Raw genomic sequence first — 27,752 nt, forward strand, 5'->3', positions numbered from 1 at the left:
CAAAATGACGTTTTACGCTAACTCTCGTAGGCCCAATCCAGGACCTGCTCTGCCTTCTAACCCCGTTCGAGCCTTCCTTTTTGATTGGTCAGTGCTGCCCCTGGCCCCCCTCCCCTTCGCTTATTGTGTTGACTTCTAGCTTTCCGCCCCGCCCACTAGCCACGCGTCTTTGCCATCATTTCTTGTCCAATCAGTTTGGGGAAGGAGGTGGAGGGGGCTCTATGAGGCCCGGGCCTAGTTAGCTCTGCTGTCTAGAGCAGAGGAAGGCCTAAAGCCTAGGCTTGGTGCAAGGAGGCGGCGAGCGTGGCAGGCGCAGGCACTGCCAGGAGGCGGCGGCGGGGGCATTTGTGTTTGTGCAGGTGGTCAAAACAAGGCAGTCTCTGCCCCTGCAGGCTTACAATCGTTTTATTTTGATTGAGAGAGAGACGGAAAACGCAGGAGGAAAACAAAAACTCAGTCACTATTTTCTGAACAGTGGTTCCTCTACTGACAAGTTGGCACAGTTCAGGGAATGAACCTTTTGCTCCCTACCTCTCCCACTGGGACAGCCTGATGGAATTGCTGCCACCAGGTGATAGTTTAGGGGGGAGAAGGCCTGGTGGAGCTCCCCCTTCCACCACATACCCCTTTGCCTCGTAAAAAGAAAAGGCAGCCACCTTGAGCTATAGGGAAACGCACCCAAGGCATCAGTTATATTAGGGCATTCTACTTTTGCTGGATCAGGTTGGCACCCCATCTAGCCCAGCATCCTGTATTAATATATATATCACCACCATCTATATCCTCACCTTCTCTCCAAACACTCAAAGCAGCTTACAGATAGAATAGAAAAAGCTAAAAACATAGAAAATAAATCATTTAAAAGTATTTAAACACTGAGAATTAATATATATACCAAAATATCTATTAAAAGTATAGACGACAATAGTAACACTAAAAACCAAAACCAAAAAATACCCAGTCCTGTACTTACAGTGGCCAACTGGGTGCCTGTGGTAAACCATGTATGTGAAATTAAGTTTGTTTTTAAACCTGACATACTTTATTATTATTATTACTACCATCATTGTCATATATCCTTCCTTTCATCAAGACTGGGAGTAAAGGTGGCTTACAAAAATTAAAACAAATATAAAATACAAAAGCAAAAGACATATAAAAGCTAATAGTAAAAATTAAACTCCAGCAAAATAAAAACAATATAAAAATTAATCCATTACATATAAAAGCAGCAATGCACTATCAGAAGCCCTTTTCTTAAAGAACAGTCAGTCCACAGAGGCCTGCTGAAATAAAACAGTCTTCTACCAGTGGAAGTTCCAATATTTGGCAGCAGACCTCCATATCCCCACCCTGCTTGTGAGGGTGATGGGACCAAGAGAATGGCCTCCCCTGAAGCTCTCAGAGCCCAGCAAGTTTGTATGGAAGACAGACATTCATACAGGGAACAACTGTTTTGTGCATGTTCAAAGCACATGGAGCCGTGCATGCAAATACCATCCTCAGATCAGGAAGAGGGTGCAATGGGCGCGTAACAGGGCAGATTTATGCACGCTCCACTAATGCGCGCAATAACCTGGAAAGCAACCTCAGCACAAATCAAGGGTTGCCTGCATAAGCATTTGCCATTTTACTGCCCATTCTCTCAGTTTTGAGGTCCTTTTGGAGCTCTTCACAATCTTTTGTTTTAATCACTCTGAACATTTTGGTGTCATCAGCAAACTTGGCCACCGCAATTCTCACCCTCACCTCTGGATCCTTCATGAACAAGTTAAAAAGAACAGGTCCCAAAAATGATCCATGGAGGATGTAAGATGAAGTGGCAGCCTCTACAAAAAAAACAGGTATAACCTCAAAACTACCTGGGGGTACAACACTTCAGCCTTCCAGGAAATTCTGTAAGTGACCTTAAGGTAACCCAAAAGAGAGTAAAGGAACCTCCATCAAAGACCACATGAAACTGCTGGGTCGGTTAAGGAGTTCAGTATTATCACTTGGGACTGAATTCAGGCAAAGCATTTTCTTAAACTTAACTACAGGCAACATGGGCATGCGCACATTGTTTTTGGACCCAGAAAGGGCATAAGGGGGGTGGGGGCTTATGCACACAATGACCCAGAATGCAACCCCCACGCAAATCAGGGGTTGCCTGTACATGTCTTGGCTCACTGATGCCAGGGTGCCTGTGTCATGACCAACAGCCATTTTGTGAATGAGAGCTTACCTTTTCCCTCAACCCCACTGCTTACAACCCCCATCACATCACCTTATGTAGCCTGTAACCCAGTGTATTGCATGCATCTGAAGAAGTAGACCGTAGTGCACAAAAACCTATACCATAGTAAATGAATCTCAAGGGTCTCTGGTGTTTTCTCTGTAAGGTAGGAGGGATGGGGAACCTCTCTTAGGCACATCACACAGCCTCATTCCCTTCCTGGGCCTACATGCCAGAGGCAAAAGTTAGTGGAGCAAAAAGTGTACAGTGCACATTAGTACAGTAGACTAGTTACAGCACACCCAGTATCCTCTGTGCAGGCAAACAAGCAAGATTGGGCTTGAAGGATACATTCCCTTCAGAGTCCGACGCAGGGCTGGCGAGGGGCGTGGCGTGAGGAGGACCAGATAGAGAAGCTGCATTTCACCACTCTGCCCTATGATCTGAGGTTCCCCATAGCTACCCTAAGAAGCAAACCTTTGAGGACAGTCTCTAAGAGGGCCAGAGAATCTCTGTATGTAGGAGACAAAAAGTAAGGAACTTAATACACTGCTAAGAAAACTATGGACTACATTTGAGCTTGTTTACCTGCATCAAGTATGACAACTGCATAATCCAAAGGTTGCCAGAATTTAGTTACTGAACACAGAATTAAAAAAAACTGGTCACCAATGCCTAATGTGTCATTACAGAGTCACAGGAGTGCCAACTTCGCCCCGCAACCGTGAGTGCCCAGGGCTGTGGGTACCATGCAGCGTGCATGGCCCTGGCACTGAAATTTGTGGATGCCCAGCCCCTTCATAGGGAATTTTGTGGGTGCTTGGGCACCCAGGGAGTTGGCACCTATGCAGAGTCATGTCCCTGCTGTTTTTGAAATTGAAAGCAGTAGATGTAGCTTATTAAAAATTAATTCTGCCTGTTTGTTTTTCTATAAAATGTCTGTCCTACTCAGTTTTTACTTGCTCACTCTAGAAGCAGTCTCTAACATTTATTAACAGGTGCCAAATCGGATGTTACTCTAATCCTAGCCAAACATTTTAGACAAATCAGAGAGTCTTGTGGGGTCCCCCTTTGCTTTAAACACTTTGTTTGCAATGACAAATGTGTTAGGTGGGATGGATGGGGTTGTAGGTGGCTGAGAGAATACACTTCGAAGGAGACACAACACAACACCACATCTCCCACAGCATGATCATATGGGTGCTTACTCCAGAAGTCATTCCCATTGTACCAGGGAGTTTACATGAACATAAGCATCAGAGTTTAATTCCAGTGCTACAAATGTTGACCTCATTTTGATATTAGATTCTTACTGGAGGCTTGTCATTATTTACTTTGGATTGATGCAGAAACCTTTATTTATATGACCTCACCAATTGGGAAGTGGGAGATGATTTGAGATGCCCAGCTGAAACAGAAGCAACGCAAAGCAGCCTTTATAATATCTACCAATTACTCAAGTAGTTTTAAATCAAACTGCAGTCCAGAGCTGCCTCATAATTAAATTTCATTTCCAGAGAGAGAGGGGTGTGTGTGTGTGCATGTACGCACACATTTTGACTCCCTGCACTGTTTGTTTTGTCTTCATATTATTCTATCAGATAATCTTACGCAAGCTACACCCACTTGGGCTGTGTGCTAGCAACATCCTGTTCACTTTAGAACTCTGTATGTACTCGTGTGTGGGAGGAATAAATCCCATTGCCATTCTAGGTCAAAGGAAGTTGAGCATGAGATTTTAATTTGGGCTGCACCTTTCAAATTAGTTGTGCAGCAGCAGCAAAGCTGTTGGAACCATTTATGCAGCCCAATCCCTAATCTCAGGGTTAAATAATTCAGTGGGTCCTATACCAAATGAAGTATGCAAACGTTTGCAGCCTTAAAGGGTACATTCTAGCTATCAATATGGAGTGTCCTATGTCCTGGTAGTACCCTCTATGGTCAAGACCATCCCAAGATGGGAAACCGCCCCCCAAGGGGCAATTCCTTCCGCTTACATGTTGCATAATTCATTAGGAACGCGCAAGTCCTGTTCATTTTGTCACAAAGTGCGTGATTTATGTCAGCTATGCTTGCTGCCCGTACCCCAATAAAACCAAGTCATCTTGTTTCATTTTGCTTGAGAGCCAGAGAATTATAAAATGGTAGAGTTGGAAGGAACTGCAAGGATCACCTAGACTAACCCCCTGCGATGCAGGAATCTTTTGCTTGATGTGGTGGCTCAAGCCCACAACCCTGAGATTGAGAGTCTCATGCTGGACCAACTGAGCTACTCTGGCTCTGCCAGGAGGGATGACAGCATCTCATCAGCAACATCAACTTCTGGTGATGATGTACACGTTGAGTGTACTCCAAAACAGAAGGAGCAGGTACCACAAGAGGGGCAAACAAGTGCTCTGTGCTTCATGTGAAGTGTACTCCGATGCCACTGGAGACAAGGGAAAGCATCCAACACAACTAGCAAGTTACTGTGGATGTTAGCTTCTACTCTGAACTGCTTTTAAGGGATGGCATCATGGAGGCTGGGGTCAATGACTATTTGCTATGCCAGCTAATGGAACCTCCATGCCAACGAGACTCCGAGGAAGGGGCAGCCAGAACTATCGTGTTCTGCATGTGGTCTTCTCCCAGACATATAAGCAGAAACTGGGTGCTGGACTAGACAGACCTTAGGTTGGACCCAGCAGGGCATCTGTTATGGCTTGATATTCATGCTCAGTGCCTCCAACCACCACCCAAATACCAGCAATTGTTATCTTGAAACTATGTCTCAGAGTTATGATGAAGGTTGTGTGTATTTCACACAGGGCACTAAACAAACCTACCCCAACATTCTGTACTAAAGAAATGGCACTGATTAGTATGTAAAATTCTGCACATTTACTGCAGAAGAGACACTAAATGTCCATTTCTCCCGTAAAACTATTGGAAGAAGTTAGGATACCACACAAGCTAATGGGAAAAGTCCACTGGAGCTGCGTTACCATGTTCATGTGTTAGTTAGAGGCACCCAAGAACAGCGGCAAGGCCCACTGTTGACCAGAAGCAAGACAATGAAGGAGGAGAACCAGGGGGTTTGAAATTTAGACTTTCTCTAAATGAAAGGTAGCAGAGATGGTGGTGGTTGAACACTTGTCCCGAGAAGAGCCCCCGACCCACCAAAGTATTTCTCGGGGTTCAAATCCCTACGGAGCCATGAAACTCACTAGGTGACCTTGGACCAGTCACATACTCTCAGCCTAACCTACCTCACAGGGTTGTTGTGAGGATAAAAAGAGGACGAGGGAGAACCATGTATACCACCTTGAGCTTCTTGGAGGAAAAGGTGGGGTAGAAATAATGAAATAAACGTATCTCAAGAACCTCATTAAGACAAAAGAAAACCGTTTTTCAGCCTAGCTTTTAAGAAGGGGCTTCCTATTTGAAGTGCTCTCAAGAAGAAAACACAGATTTTTCTTTTTTAATTTAAGTGGCAATATTTTAAAACAGAAACCTACAAAAAATAAAAACACAGCAACACAAAAGAATGTCATTTTGTACAAACATGTCATTCGAGGAAAACATGTTACCGTCTCTTCCTATGAGACAATGTCACTTCCATGGACTCTCCACAAATGAGATCCCCATTCTGTGTGGGAAGAAGCTGAAATCCGCTTAACCACAGGTGTTGCTGGTAAGACAATTAAGGGACTAGAGAGTGAGGTTGTCTTTCACATGTAACAAGTGCAGGTGTCAAGCAATAAAATCCAGAGGTCTGTTGAATCCACCTTTTCTGTTCATGTATTGCCTGCAATGAGAAAAGGCAAACCTTAGCAGTGAACTTTCTTGCTGACCCCTGAAAGTTCTGATCGCCCAGCCCATCTTCCTGATTTTTTTCTCGGCATTGCCCATCCATTACCCAGAATGCCTTTGCCAGCTGTAAGTGCTGGAATAATTTTAGAAAAATTAATCTCAGTATGTTATTTTTTATATTCTTAATCACAATTCTGTGCTTGTGTGCTAATTAGAATTCATATTAAAAAAGCACACTTGACTTCAAAGCGTCTTTATTGGTACTGTTTTTACTTTCTAACTTAGAAATGAATGGTAGCAAAATCCATGAAGTCATTCTCTGTGTGTGGTCCATATGCAATTAAAACAGCACAGCACAACACACACTTACGAGCAGAGATGTCAGCAGGCTTGGGGAAACTCCAAAGTTTAAAGAAATACAAAAAAAAAAAATAAATTTGGAAGAACCTATGTAAGGGATAATGACCCCAAAACAGCCTCTGGGGCCTAAGCATGCTTACTGCTCACAAAATAACTGGAGGGTGTTGGGGGCGGGGGCGGGAATGGGAGGGTTGAATGGAATTGAAAAACTGGTATATTGAAAAGAAGCACTCCACACCGTAAACCTTTGTTGCAGTTACCATTTGTAAGGCTAGTAACTCTTACAGATCCTCTATTTCAATTAGCAAGAACCTCACATGGCAGCAAACTAATTCTACATTATGCAAGGCAACCCTGAAAGGGCAGGAGGCATAGGAAGTCAATCGTGACAGTTTGTTGCTCTTGCAATGGGAAATCATGGTTGCTCTTCTACCACAATTAGGAACTTGTTTATCCACAAGGCAGCTCAACATAACAAGCCTGAGAAACCCCAGGATATACTGATTTTCTGAACCAAGTGAAATACTTAGGGTAATCATTTCAGGATTTTCCACAAATGGGAATCTGCTTTTGTTTTTCTATTTAAAAAATGGGGGTTCTGAAGCAATGCCAAAATCTCTTCTTCCAAGTATTCCTGTGAACATAGTGACATCCCCGCCCAACACAAACATGACCTTAGAGCTTCCGCACTCAGGGCCAGTTGGGTCCAAACTGAACAATGCCAACCTGTACTTCCTCTTCTGTGATACGTTGATAGCATAGGCATTTACAGAGCCATCCACTTTCTTGCCCTACAAAACACAAGCAGAAATACAAAGTCATCTTCACACAACGTAAGGTGCAGGGAAGCCTGGCCAGGGGAAGAGGACAATGACTTGGAGCCTGAATTGCTCCTCTGTTCTTGTATTTTCAGCAACCCCGCCCCCAACTCCATCGGCATTCCCTATGCCATATCCTAGACATCCCCACAACCCTGAGTAGATTTTCATGGGGCTGCAGAAGGAAGTGTGAAAGCCTATTTCTGGGAGGAAAGTGAGAATAAAAGCCAATGGAACTTTGGAGGAATGGTAAGACATGAACAAAATTATCATCATCATCATCATCATCATTATTATTATTTATACCCCGCTCTCCCCAGCCAAGGCCAGGCTCAGAGTGGCTTACAAGCAATAATAAAAACAAGTTGAATGATTACAACTTAAAAACAAAATTAAAATACAACATTAAAATATTGAAACATTAAAATATTAAAATGTAGCCTCATCGCAGGAGGAGAAGGAAAGAGAAAAAGAAAGAGAGGGAGGGAATCAAATTGGCTCCAAGCCAAAGGCCAGGTGGAACAACTCTGTCTTACAGGCCCTGCGGAAAGAAATCAGATCCTGCAGGGCCCTGGTCTCATGAGGCAGAGCGTTCCACCAGGCCGGAGCCAGAGTTGAAAAGGCCCTGGCTTTGATTGAAGCCAATCTAACTTCCTTAGGGCCCGGGACCACTAGGGTGTTGCTATTTATGAACCTTGAGGCTCTCCGTGGGGCATACCGGGTGAGGCGGTCCCATAGGTACGAGGGTCCTAGGCCGTGAAGGGCTTTAAAGGTCAAAATGAGCACCTTAAACCTGACCCTGTACCCCACCGGGAGCCAATGCAGCTGGAAAAGCACTGGTTGAATATGCTCCCATGGCAGAGACCCCGTGAGGAGCTTCGCTGCAGCATTCTGCACCCTCTGGAGTCTCTGGGTCAGCTTCAAGGGCAGCCCCGCGTAGAGCGAATTACAGTAATCAAGCCTGGAGATGACCGTCGCATGGATCACTGTGGCCAGGTCAGGGCAGGAAAGGTAAGGGACCAAAAGCCAATCATATCTTGCTCTTTACTCTTTTTTGCAGTTGCTTTTGGGAAATATGTCTAGGCAGAGTTCCTACACACAATGCCAATGTAATGCTTCCATGAGTTGTTTCCAAGCTACCTGGAAGTTCCTGGGAACTTGTACGTCGTGTTTCAAGTCTGGAAGCCCCTTGTAGTGTAGAAGATTTGGGAACATGTTCCAGGGGCTGAGTATCAGTGGTGGGTAGGACCACCTCATAGTTCCCACAACACACACACACTCTCTCTCTCCATCATTTACATGCACTCTCTCTGCCACAATTTATTTTTTTTGCGGGGGGGGGGGGGGGAGGAAGCCTCCTATTGAAGCCAGTAGGAGGCTTCTTCAGGCTAAACTGCTGTACTGGGTGGGCAAGGAGAAGAGGCTGCAGGCCAGATGGGGAGGCCCCTTGGGCTGGAGGTTCTTCACTCCTGTCCTAGAATCTAGTGCAAAGGCCCAAGGCCAGGCCTACTGGAGCTCAACCTTGCCTTGTGTGGATGGACAAACTATAGAACAAACCTGAATCCTCCCCAGTAGCTGAGCAAGCTGCCTTTCTGTCATTTCTGTTCCGCCATTAAGAACACTAAAAGACCATTTGGAGTCACCATTTCTAAATGACTGGCAAGGAAAACTCAGGACCATGGTCTGATTAAGTGAGGAAGATCTAAACTTGCCAGAAATGGCTTTCTGTTTAACCTACCATGTGCTGCAAAAGGAGATGTTGCTATTATAAAATAATAATAAACAACTTTTTGCATTCAAGATTTGCCAAGGTAATCCAAGCCCTGTGCTCTGCAAAAGGTTACACATACTGAATAAAAACAGCTTCGCTTCTTACTTTGCTATTCATGAGAGAGGCAAGCAGCTGCAAAGAGTATGAAAGCCAGATTGCCCCCAATCATACGGAATCTTCTGAAGTCTCACTAGTCTTGCTCAAACACATTCAAGCACCACTCTATAAAAAACTTGCAGTGTTAGAAAACTGCCCCCCTTTTTAACAAAAAGGAAGGGATTCTCAGGAAGATGAATTCTGCATCCACTACCACATGGTGTGGATTTTCTGTCCCAGTGCACAGAGTGGTTCACATCTCACTCTTAGGAATTCTGGGCACTAAGAAGACACTCACCTTTGTCGTGTCAAATGATGCAAATCCCATCATTTTCATCATTTCAATTTCTTCTTCTGTCTTACCCTCCAGGTCTTCCTCTGAAAAAGAAGCCAAGACAAAACAAGGAGATAAAATGAAAGAGAGTTAAAGATAAATAATGCCACAGAACCATCCTCAAACAGCATATTTCTAGGATTTTATTACAATGGTGAAACACCATTGGCCTTGCTGGGAATAAATAAAAGATATTATATTTAAGACATTTCCTGGCAGCAGTCTGGATATAGACTGCATTCTTATGGAGAAGTGACTGTTTGTTAACTATGCAAAACTGGCATGATAGGGTTTGGAAGATTGTGCTCATAAACAAACTAACACAACACTGCAGAGTAGTCAAGGGTGACTATTTCCAGAGATAAATTTTATAGCTTGGTCTTCCTTCAATTCTTTCATGAATTCCTCACCAGAAGAACCCAGTCCATACTCTGTTCACTTTTCTTTTGGGGGAGTTACCCTGAATTTTATTTCAATATTCTGGATTTTATTTGTTTGGATATCATGTCACTGACTCTCACCAAGGTTTTTGCTAACTTTGCAAGTCTGCTGTTGTAATTTATCTTTTCTATTTGTCATTTATATACAGTGGTGCCTCGCAAGACGAAATTAATTCGTCCTGCGAGTTTTTTCGTTCTACGAGTTTTTTCGTCTTGCGAAGCACCAATGTGTATTGACGGTTTCCCATAGGAATGCATTGGCGGTTAAAAAAAAAAGGCGCAAGACATTTCGTCTTGCGAAGCAAGCCCATAGGAAAATCCGTCTTGCGAAGCAACTCAGAAAACGAAAAACCTTTTTGTCTTGCGAGTTTTTCGTCTTCCGAGGCATTCGTCTTGCGGGGCACCACTGTATATATATTCTTTCTAACATGTGTAATAAGGACACAGTTCACCTATGTATCTCCTTCCACCCCAACATGATTTTTGGAATGTTTTGATTGTTTCATGTCAGTTTGTTTTGTCTGCTGTGTTCTGCCACTTTTGATTTTATACTATCAATGTGTTTTGTATTTTTATTCTTTGGTTGGTAAACAATTCTGAAAGTACAGTGGTACCTCGGGTTAAGTACTTAATTTGTTCCGGAGGTCCGTACTTAACCTGAAACTGTTCTTAACCTGGAGCACCACTTTAGCTACTGGGGCCTCCCGCTGCTGCCGCCGGAGCACGATTTCTGTTCTCATCCTGAAGCAAAGTTCTTAACCTGAAGCGCTATTTCTAGGTTAGCGGAGTCTGTAACCTGAACCTGAAGAGGTACTACTGTATTTCTACTGAAGAGGGTGTCAGCCACCCAAAACAAAAGGCTAACCCTTCCAACTCTTCAAAAAGAGCCACACCTCAAGGACCCAGTAGAGTTCCACGTAAAATGTTGTCCAACAAGTGTTTAGAAAAACACAACTGTGGATTTTTTGGTGTGATAAGAGATGGTATACTTGAGAAACAAAGGTGCCTTTAATGGCACAACAAAGGATTATATGGACCCTCAGACTCAGTGCAACACATGAGCTACAGGCTCTCAATAACAGAGGCAGGATATGTCCTCACCAACAGAACCAGAAACACATCAAGTCAAACAAACCTTGCCCAAAAGGCAAGATCCTTCTCACATTAGCAAACTACCCCTCCCCTATAAATCTGACCACAAACTAGAATGCCAAAGTTAATAAGGTGCATCATGACACACAATTCTCCAGCATGGCTCGCAACACCCCAAGCTGTTTCATTACCTGTGATCTGACGCTCTTTGCCTTTAGCATCTTTGGTCTCTTTCTTCTCATCATCTCGCCTTTCTTTCTGCCGGGAAGGGGAAGAAGAGCTGGATCTATGTCGTCGTGGAGATCTAGAGTCAAACCAGAGCAGGTTGCACTTGACTGGCAAGGGAAAGGTGTGCTTGCTGGATTATGCAACACACAAAAGAAGAAGCACCAGCACACTTGCTGATTGTTTTGTGAAAGCACAAAACCATCACAAAATCCCACACTTGGCTTTGTGGGCGACACCATGTCTGTGAGCAAAGAACTGTCAAGTCCCTGCAATGCTCTGTCCACCTCAGTCAAGGAAGTGTACGGCTTCCTCTGCCAAGCAGCCACAAAGAGGGAGAGAGGTGGAAGTGTGCATTGCTGCCACCACACCTACCTCCTTTAGAAAGGGAATTCATAGGGATCTTGTCAGGATGAAACAAGGCAAGCTGTGTCTTATCAACACCTATAACCAAGGAGAGGCTGCAGGAGGAAAGATGGAAGGAAAGGCTGGGTCTTTAAAGCAGAGTACAAAGAAGCACCCATGCCTGCTCCCCCTTTCTCCTACCATTTATTAAACAACGGTATAGATATGGTAGTCTATTGCAGGAGAAGGGTTCAGAACAACAGAAAGGTGCTATGGAAGAGGACAGGGGAAGAATATTCTCTACAAAGCAAATGGAGGGGAGTTGCAGGTCTACAGAGAAAGGAGAATCCTGTGACCATCAGCTCACTCTGAATGCAGAAAAAGCTTGTGTTTAGCTACACTCACATCACTCAAGCAGGTGAGTTCAGCTGCCTAGAAACCGTCTGCTCAACCTTAAAAACAAATTCTTTCTCATTGTTAAACATCCCAGCAAAGCCACTGCCAAAGGTGGGATAGAAAGGAGCTAATATGGTCAGAGCTATCATGAGAAGGGACAGAAACAGCTGACCTGCCAGGACCAGATGCTGGCCCTATTCTTTTAAGAGAAAACACTAAGAGGGCCTCCATACATCCTTTAAAATTTCCTTAGTTAACTGGGTCATAATTTCCTGCAATTTGGGGGGGGGGAGTTTTTTGTTTTTTTTAAAGCAAACTACCCACTCATCTTTTCCAATATTTGCTAATGGCAAGAGCTAGTAGCCCGCTCTGCCTCACACACCCATTGCCTACAACGAGAACAGTGTTTACAGAACAAGTTCGCCAGAAACTTTAGAGCTACTATCTGATGACACCTCCTCACCTGGATCGTCGCCTGTGTGGGGAACGGGAACGGCTTCTCCGCCTGTCTCTCTCCCGAGACCTTGATCGCTCCCGTCTTCTCCTCTCCCTCTCACGTGAGGTGGATCTGGAACGCCGACGTTCTTAAAATACAGAGCAAGCAACTTTAGTTGCATATTGAATTTCATTTCTAAAGTACAGCTTTCCTCCTACAGTAACATACTATATACACCGGCTGGCTTCAACAAACCAGTGTATTTTTCAGTCTCAGTCCTGCATCTTAAAAGTTTGCTCCATTCTGTATCCTGCAACCTCCTTCCTTTCAAAGAGGTAAGGGCAACATAAGACGGGTCCCATTCTGTCTGCAGAAGCTGTCCTTGATTTACAGGGGGCACTTAGTGAACTCCACTAGCTCCACACCTATACATCTCTGAGTTCTAGCCAAGTTAAAACACACTCCAAGAGCATTCTGCGTACACTGCCTTCCACAGCAAAACAACCATATTTGCTCCGGTGGCTTTTTACATACTGATAGATACGGTGCTTAAAAAAAATTCTCATAAGCATGAAATAGGCATCTGCCTTCAAGGTGCATCTAATCTAAAATCTGTTGGGGGAGGGGGGGCCAGAGTGAGAACTTAACAAAAGCCCTTCAGTTGGATCAGACCAAAAGCCTGTCTAGTCCAGCATCCTCTTTTCTTACACCAGCCAAAGGCCCAAAGCTGGAATGTTAATTTAGCCACCAACAGGCTCATCCTGCATGAGTTTATCCAGGCTTCTTATAAAAAAAAAAGTCGATGGAGATAAATGTAACTTCTCTAAGTAAGAGCCAGTGTGTGTGCAGTGGTTAGGGTGCTGGATGTTAGAGAGCAGGCCAGGTAATAAATCAATATATTAGGCCAGCAGAGCCCCAGGTTTATATATCCTGTCAGATATAGAACACATAAGAATGAATTTGGGCCGGTTATAATCTCTCTGTCTAACCTACCTCACAGAGTTGCTGTGAGGATAAAAATGGAGGGTGTTAGTGGTGGTGGTAGAGAACCACGGACACCACCTCCTTTATGTATTGTACAAAATGTATATGCTGCTTGACTGTAAGGAGCCACAAAGCCGAAAACATTGATATCTTACTGGTTCCACACAGTATCTGTTCTGCATCTGCAACAGGGCCAGTTCCACCAAGTGGTTGAGAGAGAGCTATTCCTTTCTTTTTTACTGCGTTCCTAGCCCACCGTTCCTCCCAAGGAGGCCAGCCTGGTTCTCCCCCTCCCTGTTTTATCCTCACAGCAGCCTTGTGAGGTGGGTTGGGCTGAGATGCAGCGACAGGCCCCGAGGCATCCAGTGAACTTCATGGGCGGCTGAATTTGAACCCTGCCTGCCTCGCAGCTCCTCAGCACCTCACTAGCCCCACCACCCTGCGAGAGGAACGCGCCCCTCGGGGACTCGATCCGCGGGGATCTCTGCCTCCCAGGCCAAGAGAGGCGAGGCCTGCCTTGGCCTTCCCACAACCCGCCCTCCCTCCCTCCCTCCCCCTCTCTGCCACGCGGCGTGTGGTGCAAAGGCACCGGCCTGCAGCTGCTTCCTTCTTTCCCGAAGGAGAAACCTTCAAGCCAAGGTTTCTCCCGGGCAGCTGGGAAGGAGGACGAGGCCTCGCGGAAGGGCGGCGAAGAGGAGCAGCGGGACCCCAGGACCGAGACTACGCACCCCTCCGCGGAGGAGACCGGGAGCGACTCCGGCCCATCTCCCCTCCCGACGCCGAGTTCGCCTTCTCCCTCTCCCCCGCAGCCTCCGCAGCGGAACTTCCGGCGGGACGGTCCGTCGCCTCTTCAGCTCCGGCTAGGAACACGCCGGGAGGAGGCTTGGGTTCCGCGACGGGGATTGGCCCTCCCGGATCCTGCTGGCCAATCGGCGGGAGGGGGCGGGGAGAGAAAGGGCCGCTGCCCCGTGGAAAGCCCGGCTAGAAATGGCAGGGAGAGATTGCAAGAGGGGCAGGGAATGCCTACCGTGAGAAGGACAGGAGGAGCTGCCTGGAACAGAGTTCGGCCCAGCTGAGTCTGGTTTCCAGGATGAAGCTAGAGAAGGCAGGACTGGCCGCTTGGAGAATTGACCCCCTTGGTCCACCCTCCCCTTCCCATTGGCAGAGCCTAAGTGGCACCAGATAAAGTGGAGCAACGTTTAGGGACTCCAGCCTGATACTCGCCTGAGAAGGTTGAAGCTTGTTTTGACTCCCAGGCTTGGTGTGACCCATGGAAGGCACAGAGCCAGGTCTGGACTTGAGATGAGGTTTGAAACTGGAGAAATCTCTTCAGTTCAAAGGCTTAGGGGCCTCAATAAATAAAAGAAAAAAGCTTATTTGGACGAGCAAAGGATTTTTATTATATTAATTTAGTCTCCCCACCCCGATACATAGCGGAACAAAGAGAAAAAAAAGAATTTGTGATCGGCTATGGCCACCTCTAATCCGGTGTTAGGTGGTATTGGGGTGATCCGACTGCTACAGTGTCGCAGCAGCTCTTTGTTGGCAACCTTCGCAGCACGGTATACGAGCCTAGTATTGGGATACTTTGAAATAAAAACATCATCCTTAGTAATATGTTCATCTTTATTACTGATATTTTCCCTAGTAAGGAAATATTTAATTTCCCCCATACTTGCAAATCATTTTTTATTCCATTCCATGTTTTCCCATAGTTCTCATTACTTAAATCTATAGTATTTGTTGTTAAATTTATTCCAAGATACCTTATTTTCTTCTTAATTTCCAATCCTGTAATTTCTTGTAATTTCACTTTATCTTTTTCTTCCATATTTTTCACTAGTATTTTGGTTTTCCCATAGTTTAATTTGAATCCTGCTAATCTGCCATATTTGTTTGTACATTCCAATATTCTAGGTGTGCATTGTAGGGGATTTTCTGTTGTGATTATAACATCATCTGCAAAGGCTCTTAACTTGTATCTTTTTTCGCCAACTACTATTCCTCTTATTTGGTTGTCCTGCCTTATTTAACAGAACCTCTAAAACTATTATAAATAACATTAGGGATAGGGGGCATCCTTGTCTTGTACCTTTAAAGATATTGATTTCTTCTCCAAGCTCTCCATTAATAATAATTTTTGCTTTCTGTTGGTTATATATTGCATTTATACCTTTTTGGAATTTTTCACCTAGACACAATTCTTTTAATGGTTTTTTCATAAATTCCCATGAGATTTTATCAAAAGCCTTCTCCGCATTGATTGAAATCTGGGCTGCTTGTTTATCTCTTCTTACTTGTAGATATTCCATTATGTCTATTATATTTCTAATATTCTCCTTTATTTGTCTTCCTTCCACAAATCCAGCCTGATTTTTATGTACTATTTTTCCTATAATTTTTTTCAACCTGTTAGCCAATAATCCTGCATAAATTTTATAATCTGAATTTAACAACGAAATGGGTCTATAATTTGAGACAGATTCCAAGTCCGTACCTTGTTTGGGCAGGAGCGTTATATACGCTTGAGTCCAAGAGTCTGGAATATTCCCCTTCTCTACCGCATCCTCTATTACTTCTTTTAGTGGGTTGATTACGGTAATTCATTTAACATTTCTTTATACTATTCTGCTGGTATGCCGTCTGGACCTGGGGATTTCCCTATTTTTAATTTTTGAATTGATTCCTTAATTTCTACGGTTGATATTGGTTCATTTAATAATTTATGGTCTTCTTCTGCTATCTCTATTAATTTATTTATTTTTCTTTATATATTCCTCTATTTCTTCTATTGACACTTCATCTTTTTGATATAATTTTTTTCAAATTCTTTTTAAATTTCATTTCTGTCATATATTGTCCTCTCTTCTACTTTTATCTTATTTATTATTTTTTCATTTCTTTGTTTCTTTAATTGCCAGGCAAGGATCTTGCCTGGTTTATTTGCCCATTTAAAATTTTTATATTTCCAAAATTTGATTTGTTGTTCTACCTCCTGTTCTGTAATTTTATTGTATTCTGCTCTCAGTAATTTAATTTCTTGATTTAATCTCTCTTTATTTTTGCTTGCATAGGCCAATTTTTCCTTCTTTTTAATTTCTTCTAAAAGCTCCCTTTTCTTTTTTTCTTTATTCTTATATGTTATTGAGTTTTATTGTATGAAATACCCCCTAACAACTGCCTTCCCAGCATCCCACACTGTTTTTACATCTGTCTCTTTCCTCCATTTGTTTTCAAAATATTCCTTCATCAACTTTCTGGCTCCTTGTATTACTTTTTGGTTTTTAAATAGGAAAACATTCATTCTCCACCCTTTTTCCCTTTCTCCTCTTTTCCTTTAAGAGTTAATGATACTGGATTGTGATCTGTAAGTGTTTTTGGTAATATTTCGGCATTCTCTGCTTTGTCATATCCTTAGTAATCCATATACTGTCGATTCGACTATACGAATTTTTTGGTTCTGAAAAATATGTGAACTCCTTTTCGACAGGATATTTATATCTCCATATATCCACTAAATCAAAGGATATCTGGAAGGATATCCTTTAGTGCTTTTGTTATAAATTGGAATTGCTGTCTCTTTTTTATCAACCTGGGTGGGACTTCTCGTAAAATTATTATTTCTTTTCCATCTATGGTTAACTTGTTCTTACTCTTTTCTTGGAGGATCTTATCTTTCATCCAATTTGATGTGAATACAATGATGCAGTCTGCCAGCCATTTGTTCATTTTTGCTTTTCTTGAGTTCACTCTGAAGATTTTCTCTGTCTGTTCTACTACCGTATTTTTCGCTCTATAAGACGCACCAGACCACAAGACGCACCTAGTTTTTGGAGGAGGAAAACAAGAAAAAAAATTTCTGAATCTCAGAAGCCAGATCAGCAAGAGGGATCGCTGCGCAGTGAAAGCAGCAATCCCTCTTGCTGTTCTGGCTTCTGGGATAGCTGCGCAGCCTGCATTCGCTCCATAAGACGCACACACATTTCCCCTTACTTTTTAGGAGGGAAAAAGTGAGTCTTATAGAGCAAAAAATACGGTATGTCTTTTTCCTGTAATTGTAGCCACTTTGTAAAGTTTCAATCATCTTCTTCCAAATATCCTCCCTCTACTCTTCTGGAACATTTCTGAATCTCAAGGTCTTGAAGAAGAAGAGTTTGGATTTGATATCCCGCCTTTCACTGCCCTTCAGGAGTCTCAAAGCGGCTCACATTCTCCTTTCCCTTCCTCCCCCACAACAAACACTCTGTGAGGTGAGTGGGGCTGAGAGACTTCAGAGAAGTAAAACTAGCCCAAGGTCACCCAACAGCTGCATGTGGAGGAGCGGGGAAGCGAACCCGGTTCACCAGATTACGAGTCTACCACTCTTAACCACTACACCACACTGGCTCTCAGGACATGGAGCAGTTGTCTACCTCTCTCTGTTGCAAGAGACTGCTGCTGTTGAAGGAAGGCCTTCAAAGGGTTTCCTACAATATTTGTCCCCCTTGCGTCAGGGGTGGCCTGGAAAATTGTACCCTATCTCACTTTGCTGCTTCCCCCCAAGCACCTACAAGTTCTTGCTTTGGACTGTGACATGCTAACATGGGGCCTGATAGACATGTGTGTTTGGAGACACTGTGAAACCAGCACCCGTGTGGTCCTGAGAGCACACTCCCTCCCAAAGGATCTTTAGCTGGAGTCACACGGAGTGCTGTCCTTAATGTGTGTATCTGAACCCTCCCAAACGACAAAGGTGGGTCCACATGGAAATAATATAAAAAATAAGGGATTTATTATAAAGGTAGTTTTAACAACAAAGTGCAGCAGCATACACTCACAATTCTAGGCACATATAAAAGCAACATTCGAACTTTCTAAAATAAGCGTTCTCAATAAGTGCCCAAAGTAAACGGGGAAGTTAATTAGAAAGATAGTCACAAGTTAGTTCTCTTGGCACCTGCTGAATCTGTGAGTGTGCAGGTGATCTGACCTGAGGTTGCCTGACTCATCCTGGAAGTGCCATTGCTCTGTCTAGTTTGTATTTTCAGTTCTACAGGATTCCCAGTTGGCTGAAGGAACCGGGCACCAGAATCTTAAAGTGGAGGTTTCAGGATTTCAAAACCTGCTCCTGGTGCCCTTTGGCTTACTAATTATCCCAATGCCATTGTTGCAACCTAGCTTCCTGAGGAGGAGTGAATTGTTATGTATCCTCCTGACCTAGCGGGCAAGAAGGTCAGGGACAGAGACGACAGTTACAATGCTGAATGTAAGCTTACTAGATGGCAGGAGGGTCGTTTCCTACGGCTATCCACGACCTTTAAAGCCCTTCACGGCCTAGGACCCTCGTACCTAAAGGACCGCCTCACCCGGTATGCCCCATGGAGAGCCTCAAGGTCCATAAATAGCAACACCCTAGTGGTCCCAGGCCCTAAGGAAGTTAGATTGGCTTCAACCAGAGCCAGGGCCTTTTCAACTCTGGCCCCGGCTTGGTGGAACGCTCTGCCTCATGAGGCCAGGGCCCTGCAGGATCTGATTTCTTTCCGCAGGGCCTGTAACACAGAGCTGTTCCGCCTGTCCTTTGGCTTGGAGCCAATTTGATTCCCTCCCTCCCTCTCTTTCTTTTTTCTTTTCCTTCTCCTCCTGCGATGAGGCTACATTTTAATATTTTAATGTTCCCTTCTTTTAATGTTGTATTTTACTTTTGTTTTTAAGTTGTAATCATTCATCTTGTTTTTATTATTGCTTGTAAGCCACTCTGAGCCCGGCCTTGGCTGGGGAGGGCGGGATATAAATAAAAAATTATTATTATTATTATTATTATTATTATTATTATTATTATTCAGCCAAACCTGTCTTTGGTTCACTGCTGAACACAAATTGGGGCAACAGCAGAAGCCTCCTTGCTGCTGTTTGTGTGGCTGTGATTTGCATTGGCCCTTTAATAATCCAGCTGCCTAGTACGGGCTTTGCAGTTGCACTCTAGATAGTCTCTGCTTTCTGCCCTCTGAGCTATGGGAAAAGGCTGGAAGATGTGCTGCTGCAATCGATGGAAGGATTAAACAAAGTGGGCTGTATGTTGGCTGTCTAGCATCCGGAAGCAGCGCTAATAAGCCTTGCCCCTGCTTTTCTAGCTCCCTGCTCCTCAGCCAAGCCCACTGCCCACTTCAGTTATGCACCATTCATCGTTTTCCTAGTTTAAACTCAACATGCACCAGTTCGCCTGAGGCCTTGAAGCTGGAGTCAGTTGGGGATTACATGTATTGTTATCCAGATTTGTCATTTTATATAGCATCATTCTTTTTTAATAACACTCCAATTAATAACATATCAAATCTTGCGACATCATAATACAAAGAATAAAACCAATTATACATTTCAAATTATATTATTTAAAAAGACTTCCCATGTTCTGGCTGGTCAGGAGAAAATCTTTTGTTTCTTGTTCCTGCACGCGAGTAGGAGCTGGAGGGGCTGCTCAGCTGGGGAGGTGCAGGCTCTGTCACACTTTCCATTGAGGGGTTCACGGCTGGAGGCTCCTTTAAACTTCTCCCCTCAAAGGAGCCCCCATGTCAGCATCAGAGCCCCTGCACCACCTGAAGGCAGCCAAGCAGAATAGTTGCTGGGGTGGCGAAGGTGGAGGCAGCCAGGCAGCTGCATCTGAGAGCCCCTAAACTGCTGCCGAGGCAGCTGTTGGGCTGTCTCCGCATGGCCACTGATGCTCCTTTCAACTTCTCTGTTGAGGTGAATGCAGCCCCGCACCACTCAATGGAAAAGTCTGACGGAGCCTGCACCTCACCAGGTGAGCAGCCCCATCCAGCTCCTACTCCATGCAAGGAGGAGTGGGGGCACTCAAAATGGATGTGTGGCACGGAAAAAGGAAGTGTAACACTCAAAACGAACAGTTCAGATTCCGAAAAAAGTTCGCAAACCGGAACACCTACTTCTGGGTTTGCAGCATTCAAATTTCAAGTAGTTTGTGAACTAAGCTGTTCAAAAACCGAGGTACCGTTGTATGTTAAACTATCCTAGTACCTAGAGTCGCTTGTGAATTCTAAGACACTGGAAAAAACAGTGCAGTTTTTAAAAATCAGTGGTTTAAATCAGTGTATTTATGAGTCCTGATTCCAAATGGCATCCCATTGTATCCATGCATGGACAAAAACTGCTCCTTGGTCTCAGAAACCACCATGAAAAATTTGTTGACAATAGCTAAAGAGGTGTCCAAATGCCTAGTGAACGTACAACACCCTCCCAAAAACCCCCACTTTTATATGAATGAGGAACCAGTGATAACCAAGTTCCGTTTCCAATAATAATGGATTCCAAACAACAAATGTTGATCATGGAAAATACATTATTCATGAGAGTGAAATTACCTGCCTCTCTGCTCTATGATTGGGTGCCTCAATTTTAAAAAAATCCCTTCTACTTTTAGAACGAGGCTGTGAAGAAAAGTCTGATGGAAGCGACAATTCTAATCATCATCATCAATCTTTATTACGGTCCAGAGACCTAACAAATCATTACAAAACAATACACAATTCATACAGCCTACCTCCAGGTTAAACAAGCATTTTGTTTAGAATACAGGGCTCATTTGATCTTGCAACCACCGATAAAAACTTTGCCACTGCTAATGTTCTAACATTTGTCCAGTCTTCCAGTAGGAACCTGACACAGTGAGCCTCTGATTTTCCCGGGAAAGGTACCAACAAGGGTAGTATCAGTTCAGCCCTGGATTACTCATATTTTGCACAGTGCAACAAAATATGTTTTATCGAATCGATGTCTTGAGCACACGAGCAAAGTCTGTCCTGGTAGGGAACTCCTCTCAACCTGCCATCCAACCCAACTGCGTCCCCAACTCCGTACTTCTGTTAGAAGCTGGTGAATGCCCAATTTCAACTAAAGCGTGGTGGGCTGCCTTAAAACATTGGCTCAGGATTTCAGTGTTTAATCTAGGGAAGGGTTTGTACCAACACCTGATCAATGAGGAATTTGTCAGCAAATGACAATTCTAATAAGCAAAGCGCTTCAGGGGGAAGATGTCATCTTCCCCCATAAAGTGGAAGCACCTGCCTCACAGTAAGTAAATATTTTTTTTACAAAGCCCTGAGCATCTTTGGTCCAGGGTGCCTCAGGACCCTGTTCTACCTCCACAGCGGAAGGCAGCAGTGTTTCTGAAGATCAGTTGCTGGAAGCCACAGGCGGGGAGAGGGAGAGGGAGAGCTCTGTGCAGGTGAAAGATGGATCTTATTCCCAAATCCAGGAGGCCCACTGGACTGGGCTGGAGAGAGAGCACAATTCAGGGCTTGGTGTGGTGGAGGCAGTGATGGTGTCTCCAGTTCTGACATGCTGTGTGCTTCCCCACAACAGGAAGTTATTGAAGAGGAGCCCCAGGGCTCCTTCTACGTCGCCCTCTTGAGACCAGCGATGGAGGCAATGACCCACCTGACGTAAATACGGTCCCTGCCCTACCTATTCCTGGCACCTCCCTTGCCATACCCTGAAATTGTACCCCGTACTTCCCCACAACAGGAAGTTATTGAAGAGGAGCCGCTGGCATCGCTCTCCATCTTACACCAAGCGATGGAAACCATAATCCGCATGATGCAAGTACGGGGAGGTACTTCTAGTCTCCCTACAGCTTGTCACTGCCCCACCTATTCCTGGCACCTCCCTTGCCGTACTAGGAGCCGTGGGGAGCTCTCTCATTAGGAGGTCCCTGATGACGGCTGGAAATGACCCTCGGCCACCCCAGAAAGACCCCTCCCCTGAAAGTTTGCCCCAATATGATAGACACCAGTTGGTGCCGCTGGAAGCGTGCAAAGATGACATGGGGCAGCCACCGTTTGGGGCTGCCATTGCCGATCCGAGGAACTGAGCGGATGCGGCAGTTCTGTGGCCCCTTCCCGATGACCTGCTTCCTGAACCTGCGTCCTGCTCCCTTGGCAAAAGTTTGTGGGGATGTTGCCTGAGGTCAGCGATTGAGCGCTCGTTCCGTTTCGCTCGCAGGGAGATGACACAATGTCGCATCAAGCAAATGCCAGCTCCCTCTTTCCATTCTAGTTTCCCTGTCACTTTTCCCAGCACCAAAAATGTCCAATTTGGAGTCGGTTGGGGAGCGGAACTGAATCCGCCAGGTGCCATTGAATCCCACCTGGAAGGAGGAACTGGAAGCCCCCTGACAAAGTCCCCTGACAAAGAACTGACCTTTCCCTCTCGCCTGCCTCATTTACTCACCGCCCCCCCTCTCTAGAACTCTCAGAAATCTTGGAAAAGCTCCAACCAGTGCGCCAGGTGTGTGAGATGCAGGGTGGATTTGATTTAAATCAAATCGATTTAAATCACGATTCAAATCACTAGTCTGTAAGACTTGATTTAAATCATATTTTTACATTCTTGCTGGTATAATCTTAATATTTACAAACAGATGAAGGTCTCATTTTGGGAATAATACATTTTCAGAGTAGTTTTTACAGTTAAATCAAAAATTACTGATTTGGTTAAACTGTTAGAAGTACATAGACAGATAACTATGAAATTATTGTGAGGTTTAATAAGTTAACTGTTTATATTTGGACAACTTTTCTGCTGTACTTTGTTGGCAGGAGAATAACAATTTAAACAATTTAAGTAAAACAATAACGTTTTAGCATATCTATCCATGTTTGTTAATTGATGGGGTTAAACAAAAAATAAAAACTTAGACTGAGTTTTAGCATATATGAAAAACTTAAAACAAATCCTTATTTCCTGATGAATAGCCTTTGGACTATAATGCAACTTAAACAGAAAACTATCTTTAGAAAGATTTTTCCTCCAAAATCATTTTATTTTAAAAATCTGATTTAAATAAAAAAAATCAGATTTTTTTATTTAAAATAAATAAATCATGGTCTTTTATATGAACGAGGAACCAGTGATAACCAAGTTCAGTTTCCAATAATAATGGATTCCAAACAACAAATGTTGATCATGGAAAATCCATTATTCATGAGAGTGAAATTACCTGCCTCTCTGCTCTATGTTTGAGTGCCTCAATTTAAAAAAAAATCCCTTCTCCTTTTAGGACGAGGCAGTGAAGAGCACTTTTATGAAGGCGACAATTCTAATAAGCAAAGCGCTTCAGGGGGAAGATGTCATCTTCCCCAATAAAGTGGAGCCGAGTACCCGCCTCATAGTAAGTAAATATTTTTTTTTACAAAGCCCTGAGCATCTTAGGTCCAGGGTGCCTCAGGACCCTGTTCTACCTGCACAGCGGAAGGCAGCAGTGTTTCTGAAGATCAGTTGCTGGAAGCCACAGGCGGGGAGAGGGAGAGCTCTGTGCAGGTGAAAGATGGATCTTATTCCCAGATCCAGGAGGCCCCCTCTTCTCCCATAGTTGTCAAGTGGGCTGGGCTGGAGAGAGAGCACAATTCAGGGCTTGGTGTGGTGGTGGCAGTGATGGTGTCTCCAGTTCTGACATGCTGTGTGCCTGGTTCCATAATTATGCTCCACAGTTGCTGAATTAGCACTTTTTCTGTGAGCTTTGGATCATTTCCCCTCCTCTTCAGTGCCTTGCAGCCACCTCTGAACGCACAGGTTAGATTGGAGCTGGTGGAGAAAAGCATCATGAAGGTCTTCTCTCTGACGAAGCTGAGAGACGGGAGCCCCATGCGAGCACCAGAGATGCAGGTAACTGGACCTTCTGCTTCTAGGGATCTGAACGGAGGGAAATGGCTTGTCGGTACGGCCTGGAACTATGGCCAGATTTAAAAAAATTGAGGGCAAAAAGGCTGAGCCGTGTAAGCTACGAATAATGCTGCCAGAGATACTTGGCCCATCACAAGGATGTAACAACCAGAGACCCTGGGTGTATATTCTTGATTCTCTCGGTATGTGTGTCATTTAAAAGGTGTCCCCTCACCTGGGTAATGGACAGGTGGTATAGAAATAAAGTCTCACCACAACCACCACCCCTGTGGCTCTTTCCCCGACTTCAAAGGATATTTGCCTTCATTCTGGCTACAGGCTGAAAAATGGTTTTCATTCTTTGAAAAGAAATAGAGTTGAAGAATGCGTCCTTCTCCAGGTGTGCTGCCATTGGCCCCAGTCAGCATGGCCAACAGTCAGGAGTAGTTGGAGTCCAATAACCAGGCATGGGGAGCCCAAGGTGCTCCAGAAGTAGAACAACAGAGCATCTGTTTTGGATCCACAAGGTCCCAGGTTCAATCCTCAGCATCTCCAGGTGGGGCTGGGAAAAGACTCTCTGTCTGAAGCCCCAGAGGGCCAACTGCCAATTATCATCCCCAGACGACACCAAGGTTGGAGGATCAATGGCTGGGCTTGGTCTAAGGATGCTCCCTGCATTCCATTGCTAGGGCTGTGGTGAGGTGTAGGTTGTATTATTGCATTTACCATATAAACACACAAGTGACAGATCACAACATAAAAATACAAAATCAGAACACAAAATGCTTAATAAAACAAAAACAACTCAAGAGCCAATTAATATCTAATTCTACTAATGTTTTTTAAAAAATATTAATGGCTTCTTTTTTCTATATCTTTATTTCTTATTTTGTTTATAATCTGCCTTCAGTCCCTCAGTCCCTTTCAGGGAAAAAGGCAGGGTATATAATAATAATAATAATAATAATAATAATAATAATAATAATAAAGTAAAACAAATAGCAGCAAACTTTCTCCTTTACAAAACAACTCCTTTTTGCAATTTGTCCCCTCTATGGTCCCGGCATGATTCATCAAACTAGTAGCCCAAGCTTTATGAATTTGCAAACCTGGATTAATGGTGGTTCTTCCATACGATGATTATTATTTCTCTCCCATAGCCATGGCTGGATTGACTCCTGAAAGACCTGTGAGCAGGAAAGAGCTGTACCAGCTACCCGTTGAAGTACGTCTCTCAACATTGAACCTAGATGTGAGTAAGCAGGTGTCAAGCTGACTGCTGGACCAGATCAGGAAGCTAGTGAGACGGAAAGGCTTCAAGTATTGTTTGTGGTTGTTCTTCTGTTTGTTTTATTTTTGTTATTGAAAATTTAATAAAATTATTATATATCTATATAAAGTTAGAACCTTTTTCAACACAGACACATTATAGACACACATCTAAGCATGGGTATTTCTTAGATCCCAGCCCTTGTCTAGGCATTTGTGCCTGCTTTGTGCAAGGGTTGAAAACAACCATCCCTTTCTCTGGTGACACAACAACTCAACCCTCTAATAACTCGTATAGGGTGATCCTACAGCACAGGGCCCCAGCCCCATAGCTGTACTCCTGCCAGGACAAGAGGAGCTCCACAAGGATGCAGCAGCAACAGTTCTCCTCCACCTGCTGCATCCATTTTGTACACAAAGGGGAGACGTGGCCTTGAAGAAGGGTACTTCTTCAGCCAGCCTTACAAATGTCAAAAAGTTACTAGCCTGCAATATTTGTTTTGCCCCTCCTCCAAAGTCAGCATGGAAACACAGCAAAAAAGTGGCTTCTTCCATGAAGGATGGTGGAGGAGAGACACTCTGATAGTCCACTGTGTTTCTGTGGTGACTGCGGATGAGACAAGACTACTCTTCCTTTACAGCTAGCCAAGAAATCAAGTGAGCTGGCTGCTCAGTCACCTGCATGAAATTCCTGGTTGCCTGGGGCTGCTAGGCAAGTCGTCAAATACAAGGCATTCTTCAGTGATTTTAGAACCAATCCCTTTCACCTTTTGAGTCTTCGAACACATGGATGTCTCCATCCCCTTAGGTGCCACTTTAAATTGGCAAAGGCTAACAATACAATACTTTTCCCCCTCTGAGAGCTTGACATTTCTTGCCAACAGAGGCCCGTGGCACAGATCACAAAGAATGAACAAAGGGTTTGTACCCCTTCTATGTGATGCCTCTTGAAGAGCATGACTGGGAGTTGTGGCTAGACATTACCAAGAAAACATGCCCTTCTGGGTTCAGCTACTCCTTTCAAAGAAGTCTTCAAAAGCTAATAAACTTCTTCTTATCTTTGTACCGACCTGCTGCCCAGGCACTTGTCCTGTATTTTTCCAGGCATCCATTGGGACAGGAGCAGCAGCTGCAGGCACCTTTCCCTTCACTTCCCCATTTTGACCTTTCAGCAGGTGTCTTGCTCAAAAATTCCTCTCTTTGGAAATTCCTAGAGATTGAGCAGACAAGATCTGAAAAACGTCCAAGTTGTTTTTACAAAGCACTTCCCAAACTGAAGCTTCCCTCCAAAAAGAGGAAATGAAAGCAACACCAAAGAAAGAAAAGCTTAAGCAGCCCAGGAAAAAACTCTTAAGAAAAAGAAACCAGCCCAGACTTGAGAAGGCCCAAGGATAACCTTGCCCAACACCAAGAACCCTGCACCTTGGACTTACTCTTCCCATCCGGAGACAGGGGCTGAACGTTTGGTTGAAGAGTCCTGCAGGGTTACACCATAGACCAAAGATTAATAGTCTTTTTATAGACCCCCAGTTATCACATCAGCTGCCTGACTATACTCAACACTTTTATAAGAAGCTCAATTATTTGTATACCAAACAGATTCTTAATGGCTTTGGAGGTACTTGATAAAGCTTTATAATTCCATGAGCAATTAGCCTATGCTCCTCCCTACCATTCCTTAGACAATCATGAAGTTGACAGGTCTTATTCCAAGCCATGTTTCGGTGGCTAGAACAGGATCAATCACAACACAGAACCAAAGACCAGGGAGAGGACCAGAGAGGAGGACAAGCGTAATTTTTGCTGCCTTGTTCCTAAACTCTTCAGAAGGCAATCAGAGCAAGTTTCCACACTTCTGTCATTCGGGGCTGGAACATCCTATCGTATGTAATTCACTACCTATCAGTGTGGGCTGGCTGCTTTGGCATAACCCCAGCTTCTCTCTGGATCTGAAGGGCCCAGCCAGGACCCAAGGAGTGGGTGGGTGGCAACAATTAGCACAATACAAAGAGAGTGCAAGCTGATCAACCACTGCACCAGCACTTAGCCAAATAAAGAGGTTGAAATCCAAGGCACAGCATCAGTAGTAAATGCAGGTCAGCAGTCACTCACTGCTAAAGACCCCGTTGGGGGGAGGAGGTGCAGCAACAGTTACGTGCACCCGGAATATGACCACATGGAGTTAATCGTAAGCTGCTCATCTAGCTCTTTTTAGCTGGAGATGTGTGCCCCCCCCCTAGAGATATTAGAATCACAGACCTGCAGAATTAGAAGGAATCCTAAGGGTCCTCGAGTCCAACCCCCTGAAATGCAAGAAAATGCAGGTGGCCATTACGAAGATCAAACCTGCAACCTTGGCATTATCAGCACCACGCTCTAACTAGTGCAGGGCGGCCTTCTTTTGTAGAACTGCAACCCGAGGCCTCCCAGAACCTCCTAACTTTGGGAGCCTGGAGGTCTGAGCCTCCCTTTCCAGCTCCATACAGAAGGAGGACCATTTGGGGGCAGGGACCGCCAGTCTTTCCT

General features: G+C 44.3%; 1 protein-coding gene and 1 long non-coding RNA gene across 4 annotated transcripts in view; both read right to left on the reverse strand.

Annotated features, from left to right (window-relative positions):
• The window catches only part of LOC310683944, a 255,003-nt gene extending 227,524 nt beyond the window's left edge, over positions 1 to 27,479 (reverse strand). The window contains exons 1-4 of one of the 3 annotated variants that reach the window (XR_014514565.1): positions 26,297 to 27,469; positions 25,067 to 25,203; positions 20,133 to 24,648; positions 19,666 to 19,754 (exon numbers count right to left, since the gene is read on the reverse strand). This is a non-coding gene — a long non-coding RNA (uncharacterized lncRNA). Of the gene's footprint in view, positions 1 to 19,665; positions 19,755 to 20,132; positions 24,649 to 24,811; positions 25,204 to 26,296 lie in introns of those variants that run through there. The other 2 variants (XR_014514564.1, XR_014514566.1) reach the window with 2 other exon arrangements.
• Positions 5,662 to 14,192, reverse strand: SNRNP27 (small nuclear ribonucleoprotein U4/U6.U5 subunit 27). The gene is made up of 6 exons (XM_083454385.1): positions 14,033 to 14,192; positions 12,348 to 12,468; positions 11,110 to 11,222; positions 9,351 to 9,430; positions 7,094 to 7,158; positions 5,662 to 6,002 (listed from the first exon to the last, which is right to left on the reverse strand). The coding sequence occupies exons 1-6, from the start codon at positions 14,067 to 14,069 to the stop codon at positions 5,948 to 5,950; spliced, it is 471 nt and encodes a 156-aa protein (XP_083310511.1). The 5' UTR covers positions 14,070 to 14,192; the 3' UTR covers positions 5,662 to 5,947.
• Positions 27,480 to 27,752: the final 273 nt, after the last annotated feature.

The sequence above is a fragment of the Podarcis tiliguerta genome, assembly GCF_965153285.1.
Source record: "Podarcis tiliguerta genome assembly, chromosome: 8".
Classification (NCBI taxonomy): Eukaryota; Metazoa; Chordata; class Lepidosauria; order Squamata; family Lacertidae; genus Podarcis; species Podarcis tiliguerta.